We start from the raw sequence: 22,886 nt of genomic DNA on the forward strand, positions 1-22,886 counted from the left end.
GTATTAAAGAGAAGGATAGGCGAAAGAATGCAAAGGTTGATGCATTCAATTGGAAATATTTTAATTGTCATGAACCCATAACACATCCTGCCCTGGTTTCTCCTTGTTACTGACACCTTTTCCAGGGCCAGCTCAAGCCACTATGCCAAACCTGCACTGTAGGACCTCTGGGTCATGTCCTAGCAGTCCCATTCTCCCAAGAACAGGTTGAAAACATGCAGAGATATTTATCATCCATACTCCCATGCCACTTGCTTTGTACTTGCTCAGAGTTCTGTGGAGGTAACTGCCCTCCTCTCCATTCTGGATACCTCCTCTACTGACCCCCATGGTATAAAATTGAATTTTTCTCCAAAGTGAAGTAGTGGGAGGTGGGTGTAGGGAAGACGATCACTCAGTGAATCTTGAAAGTTAAAAGCAAGGATCCTATTGTGTGCCTTTGCAGGTGCTCCCAACTTTACCTATACCTCTTTCCAACTATGAAATTAATTGGATGAAAACTGAGATCTTTCTAGAGTTCTGGCTGCTTTCTGTCCTGGTTCTCTAATTGGAATTTGAAATGGCCCCAGGAAGATATGAAATATTTAATCCTTTATATTCTTTGGTGCATCTTGGAGGTGATTAATATGAATTTAGCTCCATTATTGAATATACTTATGGCTGATCTTGACAGATGGAAACATTTGTTGCTTTTGCTTAAGGGAAAGGTTAATATAAGTGAAATGAATATAGTTTCCAGTGCTATATCCATGCAGAGTTTGCTGCCAGTGGAGGTCCCTCAATACTCTTCCATCCATATTAACAGAATAGCTGAGATAGGTCTGAAGAGAAGGGAATAAAGTAAAATGTTCAGTAGCTAAACTCTATCTCCCATCTGCCAGGGAGCAGGAGAGGAGACAGTTTCTGTATCCTTATGTCTACATAAAGCAGTTACTCATTGACAGGTCCTAAGCTGGTTGGCAGGAGCAGTAGCTGCCTTAAGCTTGTGTTATTTATAGGCCAGAGTCTATCATCTTTGTTCATGCTGAGAAATATGTTACTCCATAAGCCACTTTATTGAGATCAGAATAGACCTCAACATTCCTGCTGGCGGGGTCTTCAGCTCAGAGCTGAGATCAATGGAGCAACTAAGTGAGACTAAATCTGGCCCTGTTTTTGCAAGGGAACCTGTATGTGTGTACCTGACTGTAGTCTCTGCACCACTCTTAGGACATGTTAACACTGCAGCACCAGCATGCTTCAGCTAGACCATTCTTGAGCACACCCTCTCCCCCATGGGTGCTCCAAACCTGGAAAGACACCGGTGAAGAGGCTCTGTGGTATCTCTCTGCAGCCACTCTCAAGATCTTGGTCTCCAATGTGCTTAAGAGTGACTACTAAGAACAACCCTACCCTAGTGTGTCTTCGCTGGTATATTTCTGGTTGGCACTATAGGTATGGGAGCAGGTGGGTGGATTTTGCTCAGGCCATCCTAGCTGAGACATGCTGCTACTGCAGTGTGGACATATTCTTAGAGAAGTAGTATGGACTCTTCCCTCAGGTACAGAACTGAGAGTCAGAACTGCTATGTTTTTTTTTCCCCAGGCTTTGCACATGCTTTCTTGTGCAACTGTAAAGTAGCATGAAATAGTAGTACTGATGAGTACTCCTTTGCTGGATTTCTAAGTCAAAATCAAGAAAGATATGTCCAGAGGAGAATGACAAGATGATAACAGAGGTGTAGGAAACATGGCCTGTAGGGAAAGATTAAAAGAATTAGTTTGCTTAGTTTAGAGAAAAGAAATTTGAGGTGGGACATGATAACAGCCATCTAAGATGTAAGAGAATTGTTCTCCATTTCCACAGAAAATAGGAAGATAAGTAATGGGTTTATACTAGGCACAGATTTAGGCTAGACATTAGGAAAAGTCATTTAACTGTAAGGATAGATAAACACTGGAATGGATCACTTCAGGAGGTGGTAGGATATCTATCAGAGGCCATTAAATACTGTATTTTCTCATGTACTACATGCCTTAATAAAACATCGACCACATTTTTGGAAGGCTGAATGTGGAGACCAAGATTTTTCCAGAGTCATGGCTAACTGGTTGACCATAGAATAAGTCCTCCTGAAAACACAGTGTCCAGGAAATGTGACATCTTAGGAGACAGTCTTGGTGAGGTATCAGGATCTTCCTGGTATGGTGGGACAGCAAGAAAACTAGGCCACAGACCCTTGCAAGGGCAGTAACAAGACTGTTACTTCTTTACTTTAAATAGTTCTTTACATAAGTTCATGTAAATAATAAAAGTGCCATTTCCATAACACAAGCCTCATCAAGATACTACAGACTTCATGCAGCAGCACCCTTGCCTTGAGCCAACTGAATTGCTGCTTCAGACACAAACTACAGTACTCACCCAGTAGCTACTGAGGCTGTGAGAAAGCTAACCCAGGTCTCCGCCTTTTCTGCTTGCTGGGGCCAGAGAGAAATGGCAGCCATCTTGGCAGCAATTAGAGCATAGTGTCTGCTTGCTTCTATTCCTCCTTGCTTTTATTCCAGCAAACCAAAAAACAGCCAACAAACCAAAACAAACAACCTCCCCTCCCCCCTGTTTCCCAGACCTTCCATCCCTAATTTCTGTTATTTGGATTTTGTGCAATACTTAGCACAATGGTGATGGGGGTTGGGGGGGGGAGGGGGGGAGATATCTCAAATCAGGAACTCTGAGCACTACTGTAATACAAATAATAGAGATCCAGACAATGAACACAAGAGAAAACTTGTCCTGAATGGCAAGACTATTAAATGAAATTTCAAGTGGCCTATCTGAGGTTACAGGGCAGAAGAATCTTGCAAATGTTATTATTTTAAAAGTATATAGCTGCCTCCTGAATATTTAACAGTGGTTTCAGATAACATTGGGGATTGCAGATTCTCAGCATCTCTTAAGTTCAAGTCTGTAGATAAGGTGTGTTCCCTGTTTTGAAGAGTTTGTAGTCTGAGTAAGACAAGACAAGACAAGACAAGACAGGCAGTAGAAGTAATAACCAAAAATTAGATGGCACCTTGCAGATAGAACTGAGATCTTACTAAATGCTGAGCACTTTTGGCTTTCAGTTAAGCCAATTTGAGTCATGAGCACTCACCAACTCTAAAGAGGGTAAGCAACTTGCAGGATCAAGCCCATACTGACATATAAATTAACAAGCCATGCTATGCTAAACTAGTCAAGTCATTGCCACATGTTTCAGTTTTCACATCTGTAAAATGAGGATAACATCGCTGCCATTGTTTGCAAAGTGTGGTGAGATCTCTTAAGGAAGAGCTGCAGTACAGAAGAAGTATTTTATTCAGCTAAAAGTGGATTTGAAATAATTTTTTCTCTAGATTGTATGAGAGAGGAATAGAGTTGTATTGCTAGTATTTCTCCATAACCTTGTGCTCTCCATCTGTAAGGCAGACAAACTCTTTGGGTAGAGATAATATCTTTTATTAGACCAACTAAATAGTTGCAAAAAAGTTGTTCTTTGCAAGCTTTCAGATACACAGTCCTTCATCAGGCAAAAAAAAAAAAATTGAAAATGGTGAGAGAAATTAGCACATCTGTAAAGCATGTTACAGGCAATAAATAATTCATCCTGCTGTTAATTAACTGAACTAAGAGTGTTATCTCCAGATTACAGATTGGGTAGAGAGCATAACTAACATACAGAAGGAACCTGTCTTGGAGCCAGGATTAGGACATGAGTTCCCAGTTCTCAATCCTCTGCTCAGATCACTAAATCAAACCCTGCCCTAACTAGAATGTGTTTTGGGCACAGAATCTCTCACAGCTTTGAGGATGCTGTGAATGACACCAGGGGCTGGTCCCAGAACTGGGGGAAAATAAAAATGGTATAAATCAAATTTTGCCCCAGCCAGACCTTGGGTCTTGTGTAACAGCAGGTTCCCATCCGCACTCCCACGCTGCATTCATTCTGGTTGATGAGCCAACTCTTCTCTATTACTTTTCCTCTTTTTATGCTCTGGCTTAGATACTGACAGACTTAGCCCTCTCAGGCTCCAACAGAGGGAAGAGCTCATTCCAAATCTGATAATACTTCCAAAACGGGAAAGGTTATTTCTTTCAAGCTAGAGACTGTGAATAATAGGAAGGAGAAGAAGCTATTCTCAGCAAGGAAATGCTGCTTTCTGCTTAAATAACAATATGTAATGTCTGGACCAAATTGGAGAAAAGTCGTGAGAGCAGCAAATAAGTCTTCTGTTACTCAGATCCTTGCATTTCTATAATCTTATTTTGGCAGTGCTATAGAATGATCTGCTTTGGAGGTTCATACTTCATCCATTTCAGCAATTGGATAAGTGGTTCAGGTTAGAAAATTTCAGTGCTGTCTTGAAACAGCCGTATTTCTCAGCTCAGTAACCTTAGCATGTTTGAAATTCAGAAAAATCACTACCGTTATAAGAATATGAATCTAGTACAAAAACACATTAACAGAAAGACCATTCAGACCATCAATGTCAATCATACTGTCCCTTCTGTTATTAAATGTTACCTTCCTAATTACAGTATTTTCTTCCAGTTAAATCCTGGAAATTCAGACACTTTCTCGTTCTTATCCATCACTTCCATTTTGCAGTGATAAAATACTTCTCTGGATGGTTTCAGGGTTGATTCTACATTATAATGTGGAATTTCAAATTGACTAACAGATGGTATTGTCATTATTTTTCCTTTCCCTAAAGAATGGAAAAGAACAAGCTCTTGACATTTCCAATATGTCTTCATCTAACTCTGGAATTCAAAAAGCCATAGAAGAATCTTAGCTGTCTTTCATGGGAGAGATGGACATGGTTGTTAAGTGTCTGCAACTACATTTCTAAGGTGTGTAAGGCACAACACCATCCAGTCTTCGGCCTTTTGAAAAAACACATGGCAGTGCCTCCTGCACACTTGCCTTTTTCCCCACCATGAGTAGTGCAAATTGTAAGGGGTGGATATGCAATGCTGGAGCCATTTCAGTAGAAAGGAAATAAGACTTCATTAAAGGGATTAGCCAGAACTGCTAAAGTACCTCAAAATCAGTTCACATTTACAAGTGTACAGCAGATGCATCATTTGGCAGAAGATTTTTGCAGTCGGTAATTTGCCAATCATCAGGGATTGCCTGTTAAATCCCCATGATCCAGGCTGGGGTGAGGATGACATCGAAGGATAAATTTAGACTTAGCTGCAAATGTCTGTTCTATGAATCCTCCAGCCAGTGTGAGTAAGATCCCATCCACCTCCATGCCTTCTGCCAAATAAAGGGAAAGGGAAAGGCCTTCAATATACTTCTGTTTTTAAATTGGGAAGTCACTTTCCTCCTCTTCTAGTTTTTAAATGCAGAATGCACCCAAATTTAGTCTTTGCTGCTAGGGCTGCATAGAACTACGAAGATATATCACAAGAGAATGTAACATCTTGCTTCCTCTTTATACACTCTTAATATGAAAGTAGTGGTAGAAAAGACGCTATACTGGGAGCTTTAGAGATCAAAGGCTTCTAAGTTTGGTCAAGTATTTGTACATTGTCTTCCTTCAGTAGGTCTTCCCCTCGACAGGGAGAGACCTTTGTGAGGGAGGAGTGATTTTAATAATAACATGAATAAACTGGATGTATCAAACAATAATTATATTGCAATCACATTTACCTGTTACCAACCTGGAGTGGAGTCTTAAGATCTCAGAGCCCTTTCCCAGTCTCCTGAATCATTCTACTCACGGTAACATTCAGCCTTGAAAAATCTCAGTAGCACCTACCAATAGTAGAGCAGCACGAATGGTAGTCCAATTTAATATATAAACTTGAAAAGAAATTTACTGCAATGCCAACTATTGTTTTTTTTATGAACTACCAACAAAATCATAACTTTACCAATTAGTGGCACATTCTTGGAAACAAAATAACATTAAGTTTGGCTGACAAACATGTATCTACTAAGCCTCAGCCTGCTATAATTGTAGACAGCTCTGTTGTAAAACCTGGAAAGCCAGAGACTACAGTACAAAGTGCCATTTTTCTTTGAGTAATTGCCTGAGTAGGTGGACTCTAGGTACAGATTATTTTTGAATAGCATTGTCTGCTGAGATTATAACTGCACCTCATGCTCCCACAGCCACCAGAGTTTAAGATATAAGGGACAAGACAGTCTCAGCTGCCCCTCAGTTCCTTCTTACCACTGTCTTGTAGCCCATGTGTGAAATACAGTGCATCTGCATCCCTTGAGTATTCAACACAGCTCATTTCAGAATTTTTTGTCTAGAATGATTTAGTTAAGACTAGCTCCTTCATAAATTATTTGCCCACTGGCAGTAAATAAAATCTCTTTAGATAGTTCATTATTTCCCTCTGATTCTGTCCCCGATAGCAGCAGCCAGTGGCGGGCTCTCAGGGCATTGTGGCCCGCTGCAGGCAGAGATCCCCGGCAGTGCTGTGCCACCTGAGACCAGGGGGCTCCATGTGGCTCATGAAGCCGGCCCAGTCCACTGGGGCATGCCTTTGACCAGGACCAGGCCGGCTCCTGCCGTCACCCGGGACTCCCTGTACTGTATGCAGGAGCCACATGCTATCAGGCTGGGCCAGCTCTTGCTTCCATGTGCCCTGTGCACAATGGAGATGATGCACAGGGCACATGGAGGCAGAAGCCAGCCTGGCCTGATGGTGTGTGGGGCCCAGCCCAGTGATGTGCAAGGCATGTGGAGGCAGTATCTGGCTTGGCCTGATGGCGCGCTGCTCCAGTGTGCAGTGCCAGGAGACCTGGATGACAGCAGGAGTCGGCCTGGTCCTGGTTGAAAGTGTATGCCAGCAAACTGGGCTGGCTCTGTGCAACACATGGAGTCCCCAGGTCTCAGATGCTGCCGTGCACTGCCAGGGGTCTCCGCCTGCAGTGGGCCATGAGATCGCCAAGGGCCTACTGCTGGCTGCTGCTGCATGCCGTGGGAGGAGGGTTGCAGATGGATGTGTGGCGGGTGCCCCCCACAATCCCCTCACAAACACCACCCCCCCACCCACTTACAAACCCCACACCCATGAAAACCCCCACAATCCACCCAGGAACCCCACATCCAATGTACGAACCCCTCACCCACAAACTGCATGCCTGCAAATCCCCTCTCAATCTGCCCACAAACCCTACACACATCTGCACACTTCTCCATAAGCCCCACACCCCCCCACAAACCCCACCCCTACCCATATACCCACACACAAACTCCCCTTAAATCCCTCCACAAACCCTGCACACACTCCCCACCCCTAAGAAGCCCCACATCCCTCCTATAAATCTCACAGTCTGCATGCCCACCCAGCAGACAGGACAAGTCCTGCTGGTGGGAGCCATGGCTGCAGGGGCAACTGCCACACTGCATCCCTGTTCCATGCCCACACCAGTGCTGGGACATACGGCCCCAGCCTGGGGGGCTCCTGGTCCCAGGAACCACTTAGGGGATGTAATGGGCTGGGGGGAGGGATGGAGGTGACAGCGGGGATGTGTGTGAAAGACAGAAAGATGGGGGCTGGGGATGGGGGAGTGCTCTGGATAGGAGGGCCCACCAGAGCCAGGCTTAGAGCCCCCCTGTCCCCTAGAGCAGCCTGTGCATGGGGAGGCCAGCCTGGAAGGGAAGGGGCTTGCCCAGTTCAGTCCCTGAGCCCCAGTCAAGGGCATCCTAGGCATGACTTGGGGATCTCTGGGGCCTAGGCACAGGCACAGGGAACAGAACAGCAAGGGCTGGCATTGCTCAGAGCCACGATGCAGCAGGTGGGACAGCTGCAGGTCAACCCATGTCCTGGGTCTGGGATGGAGCTGCTGCTGGGAAGGAGCAAGTAGGGGGCAGGCAGGGGCTGTGGGTCAGGAATGAGGGACACAGGCGGGGCTGTGGGTTGGGAGTGAGGGGCAAGGGCATGGACAGGGACAGAGCACTGGCAAATCAGTGTGGCTCAGCACCACAAAGCAGCTGCAGGTCCAGCTGCAGCTGCCCCCACATCCTGGTGAGCAAAGGGGGCAGGGACAGCTCAGATTTTTCTCTGATACTAAAACCAAAAGCATGTGCCAAGGTGTATAGATATTTAGAATTAATTTTATTATGATGATAGAGGCATTGGTAGGCTTCCAAATTGCTTTAAAATTGTAAATATATCAATAAAACATTGCCCAACTTATCTCTGTCTATATAGTGGAGTTTCATTTTAATCGTGGAAGAACACAAATTTTGGGTATTTTAATGAGAGAATTTGGGTTTTTTTATAAGAGAATTTGCAATTTTTAAACAGGGAACATTAGGATCCCTGCTGGTGAGGAAAGTGGCGAGACCTGGGCAGGGCCAGATTAACACATAGGCAAACTAGGCTCATGCCTAGGGCCCAGAGCTGTGAGGGGGACCTGGTCCTTCCCTCTGTGGCAGCAGCATGAATGGCCCCATCTGCCTCCCTTCCCTTCCTTTCCTCTCCTCTTCCCCTCCCCCCCACTGGCCTCACTGCCACTAGTGTTGCCAAGTCTGCTTATTATAAGTGGAATTAAGCTTGTTTTTTTTAAAAGTCGCTTTGATTTTTAGAGTCACGAGTTGTGGGTTTTTTGGGCTTTTTTTATTTAGAGGTTGCTTATCTTAGGCTTTTCTATAATACAGTGGTTCCCAAACTGTGGGTCCCAGTTGCAGAAACAAGAAGGGGTTGAGGAAGGACCCAGCCCAGCCAGCACGCAGCTTCTGGGCAGGGCTGCCACCCCAGGGATCTGTGTGCCTTCCCCAGCCTCCAGCTTGCTTGGGTGCTGGGCGGGATGGGGACTCTAGCTGTGTGGGAGTGCGGAGCCTGCACCCCGGGGGCAGCAGGAGTGTGGAGCTCGGGTGAGGTGTGTGGGGACCCATGACACACTCCCACACATGGTGCACAGCCCCCACCACCAGGAGCAGCAGCCCCACTCCCCTCTCTTTGAAATGTGTTGGGCTTGTTTTTAAAGGCATTGCTGCTATTTTTTCTCGCAAGACTTGCAAACACTGCTCTGCTTCCTGCTCCCCGTGGGCAGCAGCACTGGGGTGAGAATGGGCAGTCTCAACCAGCCCAGAGCCCACTAGTTTGTTTGCCTAGGACCCACTAAAGGGTTAATCTGGCCCTGGATCTGGGCAGAGGAGCCTGCCCAGGGCCAGCTGGAGAGCAGATGAGGTGGCAGAGTGCAGAGCAGGGGCACCAGAAAACATGACAGCAGTGCCGCACAGAGGCCAATTGTGCAGCCATGGCCCAGAGATGTAGGAGGCTCTGCTACAGATATCCAGGGGTCAAAAAAACCTGTGGGGAAAAAAAGGCAGAGTGGCATACACACACAGGCAACGCTCCTTTGCAGCACAGAGAACATCTGAATGTGTAGTATGTGGCACCACAGATGTGTTTGCGGTGACACATACTGCACAGCTTGCTCGTCTGGCCACGGCCGAAGTGTCCTTAATTTGATTTAGCTTTACTTCACTTCCAAAGAGAATTAAACTAAATTAAATTAAGAACATTTAATTCTACGTGAGAGTCTACACAGGGCTTTGGTGCAGTTTAACTAACCTATGGTAAATTCAGGGTAACTTTCCTTGTGTAGGAGAGTTCCAAGAGAGGTTATATATATGCCTGTGGCTCCTGAGCTTCTGTCTGATATGTTATCTCAGAGCCTTCTTATAAATCAGCTATCCTGGATGGGATTGCTCCATCTCTTTCTCTTCAAAGTTCAATAGAGTTTCCTGCCTGGCACATTCTGGCTTGTCTGCTAGCATCTCAGAAGAGAATTTAGGGATGATTTTATCAGGGAATGAGAGAACTTGTGACTCCCCTGCTAAATTATACTTAGAGATCTTGGCCTGCATTCATGTCTTCTGACCAGGAGACTGATCTGATCTCAACATAGTTTTCACTGGTATGGTAGGACCTGTGACAACTGGCTTCCTCTGTTACTTGCCAATTGGGAAAAGCAATCTCTCTAGTATTATGGCCAGAAAGGTGTATGAAATCCAAGCTCATGTCTTCCATATACCATAACGACGTGAGTTTTCCTGAAAACAGGTTTAGATTTCACTTCAGCCATCAATGTCTTCCATTTATTTCTTGGAACCTCACTCCATACCAGGTAATACAAAACTTTACATTCTGGATATGGTGAGGGCTTTCTTATTTTTTTAGACAGAACACAGTTGTTTCAGTTCTCTCTTAGACACTGTGGCATTTACAGAGAAGGCTCAAAGGTAACTTGTATTCAGCTAGAGATTGCCTAAATGTGTTTTAAGCTACATAATACTTACTATCAGATAGCTAGGGAGGACCTTTGGGTTCCATTACAACTTATTCCACTGGGGCTCCACCAGCTTTTGCTGCTTGTTAGGGTAATATAACAATATCTGAGGCATGAAAGGCTGCTATTTAGAGACCTTGTAAGGATACACATTTGTCTCCTGTTATTTCCTGGAGAGGCTTCTGGTTTAGATGCTGATTTTAATAGGGAGGTTCTGCAGTTACGTTTTCCCAGTCTCTAGTCATGCAGTACTGTCTGTTAATTGCACAGAGTGGAATCTGTGTAGACAATCATTCAAAGAAGCATGGTTACTTGCTTTGCAGAAATTCTGATTCTTTGAGGTGTGTTGTTTATACAGATTCCTGCTCTGTCCATTTATCTGAAATCTTCTCATATCATATTCTTATTGACAAAGCAACTGAATGTCACTTAAGGTCACCCCACTCTTTATAGTGTTGGCCATGTTGATTGTGAGGGCATGGACCCTGGGTACACAAAAAGAATACAGTCTTTACCTCCCAGGGAACAGGTAACCATCTTTTCCATTCTATGTTATGGTTTCATTCTCAAATTCAACTCACTCAGCAGCATGCACAAGTAAAATGCTAACTGTATGCTTTTCTTAGGGAATTAGGAATTAAGTTGTGGAGTGTTCCAGAATATATTAAATGCTTATAAAAGATATGAGAACTGTGTTTTCTTTACAAAAAAGGGGAGGGGCTCTTCTCCTAATTGACAGAATACCTATGCTTGGTTATATTCAAGAAGATGCCATGAGAGTTAACTTTAAATTTAACATCAAAGATAAATGAGCTTTGTTTGGCAGAACAAACAGTAATGCAGGCTTGAGTCAATGGTATTTCTTTGATTAGCAGTTAGTACTGTAGGTTAATAATTAATACTGAATGACTCCAGTTGTACTGCCTCCAGCTGTGATCACATTAGCTTTCACATGCTAAGTAGCACTGGACCTAGTCAAGACATGGATGAAAAACCTCCAAGAAAAAGGCTACAGTGCTACAGGAATTGGTGCTGGGATTCAGTAGTTGGTTCTCTTTCTGTGACAGTATGAAATCAATCTTCCAGCTTGGTGCTAGGGTGCATTGTGTTATTGAACGTTCCTTTTTGTGGCTATAAGGCAGGGGTAGGCAACGTTTTATGGCTGGAGTGCCGAAAAAACCACAATGTCTATCTTGGAAGGTGCCAGAGTGCTGGCATGCCAGAAAAACAAAATGAGTGTGGTGGGGGGTACATGGCAAGATGCACTGCATATTTAATAATCATAGATATTGCCTTTGTTGTTGTGTATTCCTTTTTTGTTGAGCATGTTGCAGTGAGAGAGAGAAAAAAGAGACAAATAAGAGAAAGAGGAGAGAGAGAGAGAAAGAAAAAGAAGAGCAGAGAGAGAATCAGGCACACGCACACAGAGAGCCACATGCACAAACACAGAGAACCAGAACACACCCAGAGCAGACACATGAGACCGCACACAGACACACAGAACCAGACAGAGGCAGAAAAACACACAGAACCAGATGTGCGGGTGCATGGAGCCAGGCTCCTGGGCCACTGGACAAAGTCTGACCCAACAGTGCCCTAGTCCTGCCAGAGCCCCTGTGCTTCCCTGGGGAGCCAGCCCCCGGGCTGCAGTGCAGCTGGCCAAGGCCCCAGCCCAGAGCCTGCCCATCAGTCCAACCAACCACCCACCCCGCACAGCTAAGTCCGCAAAAGGTGCTGTGCTCCTGGCACGGGGAAGTGTCAGCCTCATCTCGGTGGGGAGGCTGGGCCAGGGCTGGGCTCGGAGCAAGTGGGAGTCAGATGGGCTCAGATGCAAGCACTGCTGCAAGCAGACTGGGCTCCATGGTTGGCAGCAGCTACCAGAGCCTGGGCTGGTGGCAGCCAGGAGGCTGCAAACTGCTGCTCTGGGCTCTGGCATCAGCTCCATACCAGCGGGTGCATGCATGCTTTGGAGTGGATGGTGGGGGTAGGGCCTGAGGCAGCACAGTCCTCCTGCTGTCCACTCTGAGGTGTACGTGCAGTCACCACCAACATGGAGCTGATGCCAGGGCTATGGAGCCTGGTGCAGCTGTTTGCAGCCTGCCCGTTGACTGGTGCAGCTGCCAAGAGCCCAGGCTGGTTACAAAAAGCTGCGCCAGGCTCCAGATCCCAATCATTAGCTCTGTGCCAGCAGCAGGGGAGAGGCCGGGGTTGCGCTGCCTCAGGACCCTCCCCACCATCTGCTCCAAGGTTTTAGCAGTTGCCTAGAGCCTAAGCTGTCAGGGGCGTGCCAAGCAAAATGGCCTCACGTGCTGTGCTTGGCAGACATGCCGGGGGTTGCTGACCCCTGCTATAGGGTAAAAGTGAGACTGTGACCACATTATCACTAAAAACCTCTGATTACCACCTGCATTGGTAACATTCAGACAGTAGTATTGATCAAAAGTAATATTGTTTTCTATTTAAGATCTTGTAATACAAATTATTTTAATGTTCCCACTCTCCTTCAACAGGAAGCTTCTTCTTTGCCAGATATTAACACATTGCCTAGTCATGACAGCATGAAACATGAGATGCTTCTGATGACAATTTGGCTATCCAGTTGTGGACAGGTAGCTGCCTTTGGTCAGCATGATGGACATTTCCCAGAGACTGTATTGACAGCAGCCAACATCTATCAAGCCCTTGTTACTTGGCTTCTCTCCTTGGTGAGTACATAGAGTGAAATGCAGCAAATAGGTAACACCAGGTTTCTAGATGACTTTTGCCCACCAGAAAATGGATAATCCATATTACAAAATTTCCTTACTCCAGTGTCCCAAAGCAAAGACTGAACCCAAAGAAAGCAAATATCAGGCCCTACTCTTATCCTTCTGGAAGTCAATGGAAAGAGTTCCCTATAGAAGCTAGACCAGGCCCTTAGTTTTCAAAGAGTGTGCAACAGAAAACAATGACATTCAGTAGAACAAACTATTTGAAAGTGACCAGTAAAAAAGGAGAGACTTGTCTATTCAGTGTCCTCCAGTAAAACAGGAATGAATAGAAATGGCTGTTTCCGATTATTTGTTCTGGGTAAGAGCTGACTCTTATCTGAATAAGTGGTACAAACTTATCGGAACTTAGTGGCCTGGGTCTGTTCTGTTTTATCCTAATGAGAGGTCTCACCACTCACTGTTGTTAGTCTGATTATGAGTGTTAGACCAGCTATAAAAACTTGGGAGCCCCCCCAGCTTCCATCCTCTCCAGCCTTCATTCTCAAATATTCTCTTTCTTCCTCATCTTTTTCATCCATTCAACATTAGCATTCCTCTCCAAGGGAAATAGAAGCTATTTTTTCCGTCCCCCAGTTTATAGGCCTGTGCAAAGCAACTAGTATTCGCTTTGGATTTGGCCAATTTGGGGGACAGTGATTCAATGGGGGGAACTGAGCCCCCTGCCCTGGCCCCCCCAAGCCAAGTTCTGCACAGCAGGGTGGGGCAAGAGGCAGGGCATTCCTCCCCACCGTGCAGCCTCTCCGTGTGGGGCTGCAAATGCTATGGCCCTGGCTCCAGCACAGTGTGGCTCTCAGCTCTGTTGCAGCCTGCCAGAGTCAGCCAAGCCAGGCAGCATGAGGAGGGGAGGACTGGAGATAAGATGCTACAGCACCAGCAGGGCTCATGATCATTCTTCCACTACTGCTCTGGCACCAGCCTCAGCCCAGCTGCAGGGAGCTCATGTGTGTGTGAGTGTGTGAGTGTGTGTGAGTGCAAGATTATGTGTGAGTACAAGTGTGAGAGTGTGTGTGAGTATGAGTGTACGAGAGTGTGAGCATGTGAGTGCACACAGCCCTCAACAGCTCATCAAAACTCATTAAGTTGCCCTGCAGCCCAAATAATTGCCCACCCCTGTTCAAGAGAAAGGATGGAGATTACTTTGGTCCTTGCTGAGCCCATGGCCTCATGGTTTTGCCATTTTTCTGGGAAGGAGGCGATGCAGGCTCAGAATGAGAGGGACCCAGAACCTGGGTCTTCTGCTTTTTGTGCAAGTGCCCTAACCACTAAACTCTGGACTAGAAAGTGCAGGAGGTTACCACCTTACTTCTGGCAGTTATACTTTTGTGAGCCTGTTCTGCTCTAAATGGAAGTAGAATCCAAAATTTGCATAAGTGCCAAAAATTGTAGTTATGCAGCCACGTAAGTGCCGCTTTGGTGCATGAAGGGGAAATAGAATTTAGTCCTTAGTGTTCAAGACAGTGTCAGGTTGTGTTGTTCACAGTGATGTCACTGACCTGCACAAATGTCTCCAAGCCCTATATGGAGAGGGAATTTTAGGGGGTCTTTATACATGCTCCAGGGGTGGGGTACTTTAATTAGATCAGCTCGAAGAGCCCACAGTGTCTCATGTATTCAGTGTTCCATGCTTCAAAATGCTGGTGGGCACGCTTTAACTAAAGCTTATTTGATGAGCTTTAGTTAAAGCACCCCTGCTGCCATTTTGAAGCACAGGGACACTGAATACACAAGACATGGAGGCTGATGGAGCATGCTCCAGCAGACTTGATTAATCTTGTCTACTCTAATATGTTGTAATTACAGCGTGTCAGAGCAGTGTCCTCACACATCTACAGGCACCCCTTAATTCTTTTATTGAAAATAGTTTCAAGTCCAGAGTAGAATACATAGCAGGGTTATTAAAATATCTAGACACCCTGATAGGGCCATAAACCAAAGAAACAAGGTTTAAGTGATAGCAGAGCCTCCCAAAAAGAATTGCAGCTCCATAAGTCAGAAGTTAACCCAATTTCTCATCTTTTATGAGGCATGAGGGGTCCTGACCTTGCACTAGCTGTCCCTCCCTTTTGTGGGTTTTTGTAACTTCTTCTCCCAATCTTTTCTGTACTGTGCTCTCTTTTTTGCCTGTTCTCCCTCCTCTCCAGGTTTTTGGGTATCCTACTGCTTCTGCCCACTGATACTGCCTTTTTCTACTCCCTGTCAGGGTTATCCAGGAATAACAATGTCTCTCATGCTAGCCTTGTACCAAATGTACCACATCTGAGTGTGACTTTATGAGTCTTATGGTTTTTGTCTTGGCCAGTTAGAGGTTTATGTATCCAAAGCATTTTACTGGAAATATATTGATATTCATGATGCATGGTTCCTAGTGTTCATTTTAGGGCTAGCATAAGTCACTTTGTATCCTTATTTCAAATTAGATCTGTACATTAAAAAAAAAGAATATTCCTTTTCCCCACAAAACATAAAGCCTATCTAAACATCCAGCTTCAGCCTAAATAAAACGAAGGTGACTGATGTGCTTGTGGCTATAACTGATCAGTAATGAGGAACATGAAGGCTTATTAAAGAACCCTGCCCTGACTTCTTATAATGGCATAATCACTTAGCATTGATTTTTAACAGAGATTGTATTGATCTTATTATCATTAATAAAAGCAGCATACAGTGCTGCTGTAGCAACGAACGCGCAGGGAGATGTTGACAGGGACTCTTTGTTCTCATTTCTTGCTGGCTAGGGAAGTAATATGAGTTGCAAGTCTCTCTTTCTCCCCCTCTCATAGCTGGCTAAACGTGGAGCTTGGAGGTTATGGGAAGCCTTATTGGGAAAATAAATCCCATGACCTACTAAAACCTACATGTTATTCCTTTTTAATTTGATTTTTATAAAATTACTACTGCCTAAATCTTGACAGTTTCACCAATCAAGCTGGAGTGCTCCCAGGGTTATACTGCACAGGCTGTCTTCATTCAGAAGTCACAATGTGGGCAAAGGGTTATATTCATTCCTCGAAGCAGACTTCTGTAAATATAACTGTGTATAAAATGAAGGCATCTATTCATATAAATTTACAGATACCTTCCTTGAAACTGAATGGTGGGATCAAAGCTCCATTCCAGGTGCTGGGGCTGCAGCAGATCTGGCGAGAGGATGGATTAGCACTGTATGCTTGCCTAATTCCACCTGACAAATCTCCAGCTCAGAACTGCATCAAGATCCAGAAGCACAAAGTGAGTAGCAGAAATGCCATGCACATGTGCTGGAGTTATTGCATTTGAGCTGGGATGTACTGGCTATATTTGACTAACCTTGAGACCACTTGAAGCCAGTGTAATTTAGAATAGCCCTTAGGCTGCTCTGAATTAAAGTGGGAGCTGTCAGAGCAAGACTGTGGGAGAATCAAAGTGACTTTCAGTAACTGCCCGCTTGGCTTTCCTGCTATGCTGAATTCAGATGCAGCACAGATGAGGATCCAGCCCCATATGTCAAAGGCCTTTTGTCTCTTTTCTGCTCATTAACTGCTCCATATATCTTTGGTGGCTGTCGCCACACAGAGTGAAAATTTATGGATAATGGTCAAAGAGGGAAAACTTTAACATAACATGTATTATGTTTCTGCTTTTGTATTTTGATTATGAGAAAGTACAGCTAGAGGGAGGGGATATTTTCTTGCTGTTAATTTCACAAGACTTAGAGTCCAGGATGTGGGTTCTGTTCTTTGTCAGTTCAAAATCAAGTGTTAACATAGTCCTCAACTCTGACTGAATGATGTACCCAGGAGCATCTAGGAAACTTGCAGCTGCAGTGTGTTGCAGTGTACATGATATCTTTTGATGGCCACTTGTTTGACCAAACATTCTACATAAAATAATTTCTGAGACACTGTTCCTGGCCCTTGCCAAATTGGTGACTGTTTGGCAGCACAAAACAGCTTCAAAGAGTGTGTGGATAGCCACTGGTGAATGAATCCCTTCAGCCCCAAGAAATGATTAAGTGTCACAGTGGCACCTTCCGTGCAACCTCATTTATAGGCTGCTGGTGTGGTCAGGGAAGAGAAGCTGTGACCAGATCCTGGCAATCCTTGGCTGATGGAGTGATCCCTTGGGGCCATTAGCAACCAGTACAGCTTAGAGCAGCCTCCAGCTGTTTTAACTTACAGCAACCAGGCACATCACAGGATCAAAGGGATGGGAAAGTACAAACCTGATTTAGACCTACTTTTCAGTTTTCTCTGCTTAGCTTCAGTGAATGCTCCACATCCGCAGCTGACTGTCTGTGAGTACTAAAGATTAAATTTCCCATGATGTATCATAAAGCTTGGATTGTGACAGCTGTGACTGGAATGCTCCCTCAAATAGGTGATTGATGCTGACAACTAATGTCATGATTAAAACACTACAAAAGAAACAGTAAGCAACTCTCCTGCTGATGCTTCGGCATTTGTGGGGAGGAGCAGCAGGACTGCAGAGGGCAGGCAGCCTGCTAGACTGGATTAAGGGCGTCACAATTATTTTTGCTGCAGGCCAACTGGAACCAAGGTAATTTCTTTGGAACAAAGGCCTTGGGGAAGAAACTTAACTGCCCCACATCCACTTACTTGGAAACCCACCCATGGAGCTGGTCTCTAGAGGGTCACTTCAGTCCAGCCACAGTCCAGGGCTGACCAGAGCATCAAAATTATTTAACATTGAGCAAACTCAATATGCCCAACTGGTGTCATGTAATTGAATAAACTTTGCAGGCTACAGGCCCAGGCTATTCCCAACATTTGGTGGGGGCAGGATAGAGGTTTACTTTATCATAGGTTGGCTGAACGCACTGTACAGAGTTTTTCATCTCTGAAATAAATCACAGAGCAGCCCTACCACTCTGTTTGCCTACACACACTGCTGTTGGTACCCAGGTGAGCTAATATGTACAGAAGTGAACACATGAGCCATTTGGTCTGTGCTCCTTAAAGTAGGGCTCTGTGCAACTGGTGTTTCCTTTCAGAGGTTCCATAATATGCCTTTCCAACAACAATTGTAAGGAGTGACCTAGAAACCTCTACTCGAAGACGAAGCAGAAGAGAATGCTATGTGAAAAATGCCCATCTGCAATGATAAGGAGGAGACAGTCCTAGATAAAGGAGGCTTGAAAACAAAAGAAGAAACAGAGTACTGAGTTAAAGGGCTCATTAAAATACTAAAAGTCACACCCCTAGGTGGGGAAGAAGTATGCTAATGAAACACATATGTATGTAAATGAGATACATGGCTAAAACACAGGTATAGAGACATGCTCAGTAAAGAACTTCTTGCGTCACTCACTTATAACCAATCATTAAACAAGCACGCTTGCAAAGGCATTGAAAACTCCTGTATAAAAGATGCTTAGAAATAGTGATCTGGTGTGCTTGTTATGTGAATTATTCCGCTTGCACCTTTTATTGCTAGCAATAAACCTTCTTTGTACTTTCACCCCGGTATCTTTATTGGCCTTTGCATACCGGGCACGATCCCAGACTTGAGCTGGGGCTCAACACAATGACCTTTGTTTTTCTTGTTTTCTTGAGGCATTTATACAGCTGCTGTTCCTTCTTCAGTCAGTGATGTAAGCTGATGGGAGCCACAAAAGTCTTTCAGAAATGTCAGCCACAGCCAAGGCAAAGAAAACAAAAGGAACTAGCTGCTGTCTCTCTGATTCTCCTCCTTAGCAGTATTGGCTATTGCTGGAGAGAAAGCCAACAGATTTTATTAGAGTCACCAGTCTCTTGTGGTGGTGCTAATGTACAGTATTTTACCTGGCAGTATAAGATAACAATATTTCTCTCTTGTAGCCATTAACAGTTTCTATTCTGGTTCTTTCTTCTGAGCACAATAAAAATCAGTTATAAGGGTTTAGCATAATTTGTATGTGAAATGAGCATCCAGGGAAAAAAACTTGGATCCCAGTAGTTGCTGTTGAAGTTCTTGGTTGCAAGATTCTAGCAAAATACAAATTAAATTTCTTTTAAATGAAATATGAAAGGACAAGCAATGTCAGGGTTAACATTAGCTGATTGCACCCTGATAGTTTGACAATGTAGTGTTCTTAGCTTGATACATCTGCATTTGTTGTTTACTGTGGAAGACAGATACAAGTTAATGCCCATGAGTTACGAGAGAGTAAATGCTTGTCTTTCTATGGATCTCTCTCTTATATTGGTCACTGTAGTATTAGAGTGCCAGATTCATGAAGCACTAGGCACAGTGGTCTGTGAGGTTTTCCTTTCTTTTAAAATTGTATCATTAAAATAGTGCTTCTGAGAGGCAGTGGATTGCCTTTCATAAGCAATCTAGAAGCTGGGGACCTCTCTTATCTACTGAACTAGTATTAACTTCCCTCACTTTACCCTATTCATAATCTTGACCTTGGAATGAGGGAACCATATAGAGCAGGGGTGGGAAAAATGTGGCCAGGGGGCCAGATGCGGCCCGCCAGGCCATTCTATCTGGCCTGCAGGGCCCCTAAAAAATTTAGAAAATGATGGATTCATAGATTATAGAGTTCAGAAGGGACCTAATGGATCATCATGTCCGACCCCCTGGCCCTGGCAGGAAAGAGGACCAAGGTCAAACGACCCCAGCCAGGTGATTGCCAAGCCTCCTCTTGAAGACCTCCAAGTTAGGTGATAGCACCACCTCTCTTGGAAGCCCATTGCAGACTCTGGCCACCCTTACTGTAAAAAAATTTCTTCCTAATGTCTAACCTTAATCTACTTTCCACTAGTCTGCACCCATTATTCCTAGTTACTCCCTGGGGTGCTCTGGTAAACAGCACATCCCTAATTCCCTGCTGTCCTCCCCTGAGAAACTTATAGGCCAAGGAACAAGGTCACCCCTCAGCCGTCTTTTGTAAAGGCTGAAGAGATCCAGATCTCTCAACCTTTCCTTGTAGAGTCTTTCATGGAGACCACTAATCATACAAGTGGCCCTTCTGTGAACCCTCTCCAGATTCTCCGTGTCCCTCTTGAAGTGCAGTGCCCAAAACTGGACACAGTACTCTAACTGTGGCCTGACTAATGCTGCATAGAGGGGGACCATCACCTCCCTCAATCTGTTGGTCATGCATCTGCTAATACATGACAAGGTGTGATTGGCTTTGTTGGTGGCCTCGTTACACTGCTGGCTCATGTTCATCTTGGAGTCAACTATGACTCCAAGATCTCTCTCAGTCTCTGAGCTGCTGAGGAGGGTATCCCCCAACCTGTAGGTATGCTGGGGATTCCTCCTTCCTAGGTGGTGTACCTTACATTTATCTTTGTTGAATTGCATCCTATTTCGTTCTGCCCATTGATCTAACCTGTCCAGGTTGGCCTGTATCTGCTCCCTGCCTTCTGGTGTATTAACTTTGCCCCATAACTTGATATCATCTGCGACCTTGGGGAGGGTGCTCACCACACCCTCGTCCAAATCGCTGATGAAGATATTAAATAACACCAGTCCAGGGACTGAACCCTGCGGGATCGCACTCCCCACCTCCTTCCAGGCCGAGAATGACCTGTCCGCCGCCACTCTCTGGGTGCGGTCCCTAAGCCAGTTAGCCACCCACCTGACTGTGTAGGCATCCACTCCAGAAGCCTGTTAGCTTCCCTATGAGAATAGGATGCAAAACTGTCGAAGGCCTTCCTAAAATCCATTTAGATGACATCAGCCTCAGCTCCTGTGTCAAGGCAGTGTGTGAGTTGTTCATAAAAGGCTATAACGTTTGTCAGGTAGGATCTACCTTTGACGAAACCGTGCTGATTTCCTTTCAGCATCGTTTCTCCTGCTAGGCCTTCACAAATACGCTCTTTGATGATTTTTTCTAGTATTTTCCCAGGGATAGAGGTAAGACTAACTGGCCTAAAGTTACCTGACTCATCCTTTCTCCCCTTCTTAAAAAATGGGCACTATGCGGGCCTTCTTCCAGTCCTCAGGGACCTGGCCGGAGCACCATGAGCGCTCAAACAGCAATCCCAGCGGCTCGGCAATGACACTGGCCAATTCCTTCAGCACCTGTGGATGGAGGTCATCTGTACCATCTGACTTGTATCCATCCAGCCCTTCCAAGTGATCTTTAACTAAGTCAGCACTAACCTTTGGTGGTCTGGTGCCTTTTGGACATCTGTCTATGCTCAAGGTGGGGGAATTGTCTTAGTCAGTATTAAGGAATACTGAAGCAAAGAACTCATTGAAGAGCTCTGCCTTTTTCTCTGTCAACCACCAATAGACCTGATTTGTCCTGCAGGGGCCCTATGCTGGTCTGCACTTTCTTTTTGCTCTCTATGCATCTGTAGAAGGACTTTTTATTGTCTTTAATTGTTGTAGCCAGCCTAAACTCCAGTCCTGCCTTGGCCTGCCGAACTAACTCTCTGCAATTGCGTGCCAGGGTGGTGTATGCCTCCTTGGTGGCTGCCCCCTGCTTCCACTGCCTATACATCTCTTTCTTTTCCCCCAGTCTTTCCTGAAGCTCCCTGTTTAGCCAAGGGGGCTTTTTTATCCCCTTACACCCTTTCCTGCATAAGGGGATAGACTCCTTTTACGCTCCAAGGATCATTCCCTTGAGAAACCTCCAACCCTCCTGGACCCCCATCTGCTCGATGCTCTTGAGTTCTGCCATCTCACTAACTAGCTTCTAAGTTTACTAAAGTTTGGCCCTTCTTAAGTCTAACACTTTGGCTTCACTGGATATTTTTCCCACTCTTTGCTGGATAGTGAACTCTACCAAGTGATGGTCACTATCTCCAAGGTTACTGTGTACCCGCAGGTCCCGCACAAGATCATCCCCTATTGCTAAGACCAGGCCTAGCAAGGCGCTACCCCTGGTGGGACTGGACACCATCTGGGTTAGGTGGAGGTCCTGCAGACAGTGTAAGAACCTCCTTGAGCGGCTTGTTTTGGCTGCCTGTTCCTCCCAGCTGATGTCCGGGTAATTTAGGTCCCCCATGACCACTGCCTTCCTCACCTGTATGGCATCTGAGAGCTGCTTGGAGAATACCTCATCTAGCTCATCATCCTGGTGAGGAGGTCTGTAGTAGACCCCCACTACCAAGTCCTTTTCCTCTGGCCCCCCCTGGATCCTGACCCACAATGCCTTGGTATTCCCCTCCTCCACTCCTGCCTTGATGACGGAAGATGTGTACTGCTCCTTAACATAGAGAGCTACACCCCCACCTTTTCTCCCTACTCTGTCTTGTCTATACAACATGTACCCCTCAATGCCTACCGCCCAGTCGTACATAGAATCCCACCGTGTTTCAGTTTAACCGACTAGGTCATACTGTGTGCTAGCAAGTAGGAGTGTGAACTCCTGGCATTTGTGTAAAGACATTTTAGCCCCTCAGTGGGTGCTCTTGGTGTCCCTTTGCCTTGATGGCATGTATTCCCCTTAGTGCTTACCTGGTTAGGTCTGGTGCCTTGATTGTGGCTTTCCAACCCTGGGTTCTCATCAACCACTGGTTCCCTGTCCCCCGCCAAACCTAGTTTAAAACTCTTCGGAGGAGATCAGCCAACCTGTAGGAGAACAGATACTTACCTGTAGGAGAGATATGAAGATTGTCCTATCCTAGGAAGCCTTCTCCCTGGAACTGTTGGCTATGGTTGTAGAATCCAAATCCTTCCTGAATACACCATCTCTGGAGCTGCTGGTTGACTTCCCTGATGCAGGCATCCTGGCACCTTTGGCAGCTGCCAACTGGAAGGATGGAGGAGAATACCACCTGTGCCCCTGACTTTCTGAGACTGACCCCCAGCTCATGGAAGTCCTTCATGATGCGGTCAAGAATACTCCCAGCCACATCATTAGTGCCCACATGGTCAAGGACCAT

At 45.4% G+C, this 22,886-nt stretch overlaps 1 protein-coding gene across 1 annotated transcript in view; it reads left to right on the top strand.

Annotated features, from left to right (window-relative positions):
* Positions 1-22,886, top strand: part of DNAAF8 (dynein axonemal assembly factor 8) — a 209,555-nt gene that overhangs the window by 57,925 nt on the left and 128,744 nt on the right. Inside the window, exons 11-12 of the mRNA XM_059716730.1 lie at positions 12,799-12,993; positions 16,132-16,287. Of these exons, the coding sequence (XP_059572713.1) occupies positions 12,799-12,993; positions 16,132-16,287 (351 nt within the window). The remainder of the gene's footprint in view (positions 1-12,798; positions 12,994-16,131; positions 16,288-22,886) is intronic.

Source organism: Alligator mississippiensis, chromosome 13 (assembly GCF_030867095.1).
Source record: "Alligator mississippiensis isolate rAllMis1 chromosome 13, rAllMis1, whole genome shotgun sequence".
NCBI classification, from domain to species: Eukaryota; Metazoa; Chordata; order Crocodylia; family Alligatoridae; genus Alligator; species Alligator mississippiensis.